The 5,641-nt window shown below is 33.0% G+C and overlaps 1 protein-coding gene across 6 annotated transcripts; it reads left to right on the forward strand.

Annotated features, from left to right (window-relative positions):
* Positions 1–203: 203 nt before the first annotated feature.
* On the forward strand, positions 204–5,635 carry LOC108369944 (CCR4-NOT transcription complex subunit 6-like). Of its 6 annotated transcripts, none has more exons than XM_017625165.1 (4): positions 204–983; positions 3,303–3,334; positions 3,671–3,799; positions 5,287–5,635. In XM_017625165.1, exons 2-4 carry the CDS (start codon positions 3,328–3,330, stop codon positions 5,475–5,477), a joined length of 327 nt encoding a protein of 108 aa, XP_017480654.1. In that variant the 5' UTR covers positions 204–983; positions 3,303–3,327; the 3' UTR covers positions 5,478–5,635. The 6 variants fall into 6 exon arrangements, with proteins under 6 accessions (XP_017480654.1, XP_017480655.1, XP_017480656.1 ...); XM_017625166.1 differs by having other exon boundaries at positions 204–973; XM_017625167.1 differs by having other exon boundaries at positions 204–967.
* Positions 5,636–5,641: the final 6 nt, after the last annotated feature.

A 5,641-nucleotide genomic window follows, 5' to 3' on the forward strand; every position in this document is an offset into this window, starting at 1 on the left:
ACTATTTCTTTATTTCGCTCTCTTTAAGCGTAATTTTACAATTTTCCTATTTTTCTTCTTCCTGATAACTATCTGTTAGAAAAGAAAAGAAACAAAGCTTTTGTATTATTGAATGATGAGTTTCTCTGTGCTTTGCCAAATACAAAATATCTGGCAGCTCCGAAATCCGATATTCAACGACGAAAATTCACCAATGTATACAAAACAATTTTCTTTACAACACAACAACGAATGTTGATGGAATGCAAAAAAAAAACGTGAACAGTGTTGCCGAAACAATAAATACCTAGCGAAGATTACCATAGGACATTTTTTTTTCTTCTATCGTCTTCTATAGGCCGAAAAAAAGCAACTCTGAAGAACGAAAGTCGGATAAATGAGAACGAAGAATAACAAATCGGGAAGAATAGAAGAAAGAAGTGTGGTTATTTAGCTAAACTTAAGATTTTTCGCATAAAAAAGTAATAAACAAAGTTTTTTTCACGTTCGCGCTTAAGAGAATGTAAATAACATTTACAGAAATACAAATTGTAGAAAGTAACAAAGAACGGAATAAAATAACAAAGAGTGAAAGCAGTTCATGGAAACAAAAAGGGCGCCCCAATTTCACCTACATCAGGCTCTGTTTTTAGCTCTTTAAAGTTCGCGGAGTGGAGCGGCATTGGAACTTCAGCAACATTAGTGGAAAATTATTAAAGTGAAAGCAGAGGAAAGCAGTTGTAAAAAAAGCATTTCAAGATACCTGGTACAAGCAGTGGTGGAAAACGGCAAGGGCCCACTGCGGAAATATCAATATTGGGAATAGCTGTAACATTATCAGTGGTTGCTACCAGTACTTGATCGGTGGATACGACGAGGGCACACAGCAGCAATATCATCAATATTGGCAATAACTGTAATATCATCAGTGATTGCCGTCAGGTCTTGATTGTGCGCGTTGGCTGGCGTAGAAGTACAGAAGAATTGGGTAAAAGTAAATGCAGGCAGGTTTATGTGATATTTTGTTTTCCTTCCTATTAACTTTGAGTTTTGCTAACATTAGTACATTTTTAATTCTTACCTTAAATTGAGCTGTTTCGCCGCCATTTAAAATATAGTTTTCCTTCAATGCATATGGTAGCGAATAAAGGAATACAAATTTTCACTTTTTATATGGATGCCCAACATATTGAAAGTTCCACTGTGGTTGCCCTTTGTAAACTTTTGCTTACGTACATATGTAGAGGCACAGAAAATCTGTTGATTTTAAAATTATTTTATTTATTTATGTTTATGAAAAATATTAAAAGCTTTTGACATGAATTCATTTACCTACTTGAATTCAGAAGACATGATTCAAGTTTTTTTCCATTTAGTGATTATAGTATACTATACTGCTCTACACCTTTTCCAACAGTATATTAGAAAAACACAAATGTATTTCGGAAAAGCAAAATTAATTTCAGAAAGGCACAAATGTATTTCAGAAAAACTCAAATGTATTTCAGAAAAGGGCAAATGCATTTCAGAGAAGCTCTTATGTATTTCAGAAAAGACCAAATGTATTTCAGAAAAAGCCAAATGAAATTCAGAAAAACAATTGTATTTCGTATCAAACGTATTCTTAAAATATGTTTCCAAAATACATTTGTGCTTTACTGAAATACAATTGTGTTTTTCTGAATTTCATTAGGCTTTTTCTGAAATGGGTTTGGCTTTTTCTGAAATACGTTTGAGGTTTTTTGAAATACTATTGGAAAAGGTGAAGATGGATGGTGCGCCTTATAATCTACCGTTGTTTTTGTTATTATAAACGGCATACAATTTCCCCAAAGAGTTTCTGGGAATCAGCTGGGGTGACAGTCTTTGGCCAGATATCGATCTGGATCGTTCCCATTATGTAGACCCGACTGTCGTAGGTAGCACGCAAGTTATGATTCGGGCTACTAAGTATCAGTATGTGTTTCTCTAAAGTAGAAGGTTGATCAGAGAAACTGTCGATAATTGTAGCATTCTCTACAAAAAGGGGACTTAGATCTCAATGTCAAGAAAGAGGTTAGATATTTAATCGTATTCTAAACTTGAATTCTAATTGGTTTCTAATGTCTAGTGTTTTTCTAATCATTTTCTAATCGGATTCTAACATAGTTCTCTGACCGGATTTTCGATTCGAGAACCACATAAGAATTCTAATGTGAAAACCAAGTTTTCTGTAACGTTGATGGCTGTGTTTGCTGTTGTTGTTGTAGCAGCATACAAATTCCCCAAAGACTTTTTGGGGAGTGTTGCTGGAGTGACAGTCCTTGGCCAGATATAAATCTGGGTCGTTCCGGCTACGTAGACCCGACTGTCGTGGGAACGGGCTGTGTTTGCTGGAATATTCTCTTGTAGATGAATAGGTTGTTAATACTAAAAGCTCTAAAAGGCTCCAGCTCAAAACAATCTTATAAACCTCGCAGTCATTCTCTCAACAATTTATAAAAATTTCATTGTAATCGGATGAACCGTTAATTTCTTCATGATCCAATAATCGGATCTAAGCCAAAATAGTATGGGACCACCCCTACGGCACCAACTTTCCGATAGAAAGAGTTATCGAAACCGGTTGACGTGGTCAAAAGTTATGCGGTAACATACATAAACAAAAATCCAACGAATTGATAACTTCTCATTTTTTGAAGTTTGTTACTCAATGAAGGATCTATAAGATAAGCGTTCATTTGGAGAAAGTTTTTGGGGGTTTGATCCCTGTTCTGAGCAACATCTAAATCAGAAAAATGTTGTTTTCCAATACCAGTTGCCCTTCGGCAGGCAAACCTCGAATGGAGTTTTGCCTTTAAAAGTCTTCTCAATAACTCAATCCGGAGGCGGAGGAAAATTGTAGGTCAAATTGGAAGAGAAGCTGCGCCAAACACTTAGCAAAAAGTGTCAGCGTCAAAATATTATTATTATTGCATTCAATCATGGCCTTATCTAAAATTTGTGTGCTGCAAAGTTATTACAAAACTTAATAAAAAATTAAGGTTTTGAAATTAAAAATTTCCAGGGTTTAAAATACACTGAAACTAATTTATTTATGTAATTGTTTTTAATTCTATTAAACCTTTTTGAATATTCCACCGCTCTTTGTAAAGCTTAATTACGAAAGTTAGGGCTTTTCTATATTAAGGTAAACAAAGAGATTTTATTTATGGAAAATTTTCGTCCGCTTGTTTAAATCTTTTTGTTTTGCATTTGTGCTTGTTTATTTGCTAACCACTATCACATACATAAATCATGTTAATGAAAATAATATTAATCAAAACTTTATTAATATTTTGCAGAGACGCTTATCATCAGGCGGTTATTATGAAAGGTTATCATTTTTCAACATTTACAAAAAAAAAAAATTTATCTAAAATTAGTTCTTATGCGACAAATAACTGAGAAATCCCATAATCGATCATAAACATTTTCAATGCGTAGTTATTTGTCTATTTAAGGTTATTACTACTTTCCCACCATTTTTTAAGTTGTATTTGTTTTGCATTTGCCTAATATGTAAATTATTTTGTGTTAATACACAAACTTTAACTTCGCGTGCCTAATCGTTTTGTAATTTTTTTGTCACTCAATTTTATTCGCAATCAAATGTAAACTTTTCTGCAAAAGATACAATGCTTTATCTATTTTTAATTTTATTATTGCGCAGGAACTTTGTACAAAATGTCTCGTAATAAGGAGAAGTACGAGAGTGCAAATAGACGACAACAGATTTTCATGTCCGCAGAAGATGTGGCTGCTGGAAAAAAATCGTCTTGGACTGGTATTGAGATAACAGGTATATACATTTATACCATGTTCTGACCGACAACGAAAACACTTTGAAAACGAGTTTTTGCTTACGTCCTTTGATTACAGTTTTTTTTACACAAAAACAACACCAACATACTTTTCCTTCATTTTCTTTTCATTAGCAACCTTTTAGTTTAATTCTTATTTTACTTTGGCCAGCCAATTAACAATAAATTTGAAATAGCGTATTAAAGAAGATAAAATATGATTTTCACTTCGATAAATAATGGAAAAAAATTAGTGCAGACACCAATTGGAATGAGTGGAGCGTGAGTTTTCAAGTAGTTTTCAAGTTTTAGGTCGAAAACCAGTTTTAGCAACGAAAACATGTTTTCGATGTCGGTCAGAACATGGTATTAGAAATAAGACGTGTAACTGCTCACCAATCTTTTGTTTATATAAGCTTTGAACTAAGAATTATATATTTATAATAGTGTATTACTAAAAAATATTTTTTATATTTATTATTTATGTATTTATTTAACTCTAGAACATTAGGCTATATTAACACTTATGTACATTAGACTGCATCACCCCCCATACAAAAAAAAAAATCGGCACTGTGTTTCCCTTGGAATTATAAAGTCTATTATATTTTAAGACATCCACCAAAATATTTCGGAAAAATATTAAGATTTACGTGAGCTGGACCGATTTGAAAATGCCTCCAAACATGGAGTGTTTTATGAATAAAAATAGTTTCTTAAAGATCTTTTTTTGAAAAAAATCCCCTCAAATGACAAAACGAGTTAAGCTAAAAAATTTGCATAAAAATATTTAAAAAAAAAAAATGTGAACGGAAACGTAATAATGAGATTTTTGATGCTGTTTTTTTAAATTTTTCCAAGACTGGTATAAGAAAAACTTGAATAACTGAACCTTATTTCTTCCGATTTAGACTTATGAGGTATCATTGGAAAGGTATTTTATTACCCTTTGCTAATGATCTCATTCTAAGGATGAAAGAGAAGGGTAGGATGAACGAACGTCATTCAAGGTTGAATTAATATGTGTTGGTATTTGAAAAAAAAACGTGGGACACGAATGACTTTTTTTGCACAGAAATAAAAATAGTGGGAAAATACCTTTCTACTGAGATCCCATAAGTCTAGATCAGAATAGTTTTGGCCCAGTTATTAAAGTTTTTCGTAAATCAATCTTTGAAAAAAGTAAAAAAACAGCATCAAAAATCTCATTATCACGATTCCGTTGAAAAGTTTTTTAAATATTTTTATGTTTTGTCATCTGAGGGGACTTTTTTCAAAAGGTTCTTTAAGAAACTATTCTATTCCATTTTTGGAGGTACTTTCAAATCGGTCCAGCTCACGAAAATCTTAATACTTTGGTGGACGTCTTAAAATAAAATTAATTTTGTAATCCCGGCGGAAAACCCGCAACTTTTTTGGTGATGCAGTCTAATGTATATGTTTTTTTGTAAAACCCATTTAATAAAATTTATTTAAATTTTTGCAGGTTGTGTTCGCAACATCAGTCCATCATTGTGGGAATTCGAACACCTAACAGCATTGTATCTTAACGACAATCAGCTGTTACGTTTGCCTGCTGACATTGGTTTGCTATCTAATTTGCGCACGTTAGACTTATCAAGCAATAAGCTGCGCAGCTTACCAGCTGAATTGGGCGAGCTAATACAGCTGAGGTAAGTAACTTACTGTACTTACTGTTGAAAATCTTCTAAACGAGGGTGGAGTACGTGTTTAAGTAGAAATCGCATATCGACACCTGAGTGGAAGATCGACATATCTCGGCAGCCAGTTCGAAAACGTCCTATCTCAGAAAACTTTTCAAGACTGCCCTATTTAAGAAT

The sequence above is a fragment of the Rhagoletis zephyria genome, unplaced genomic scaffold, assembly GCF_001687245.7.
Source record: "Rhagoletis zephyria isolate East Lansing unplaced genomic scaffold, Rhagoletis_zephyria_1.1 Rzeph_scaffold_03924, whole genome shotgun sequence".
In the NCBI taxonomy this organism is placed as follows: Eukaryota; Metazoa; Arthropoda; class Insecta; order Diptera; family Tephritidae; genus Rhagoletis; species Rhagoletis zephyria.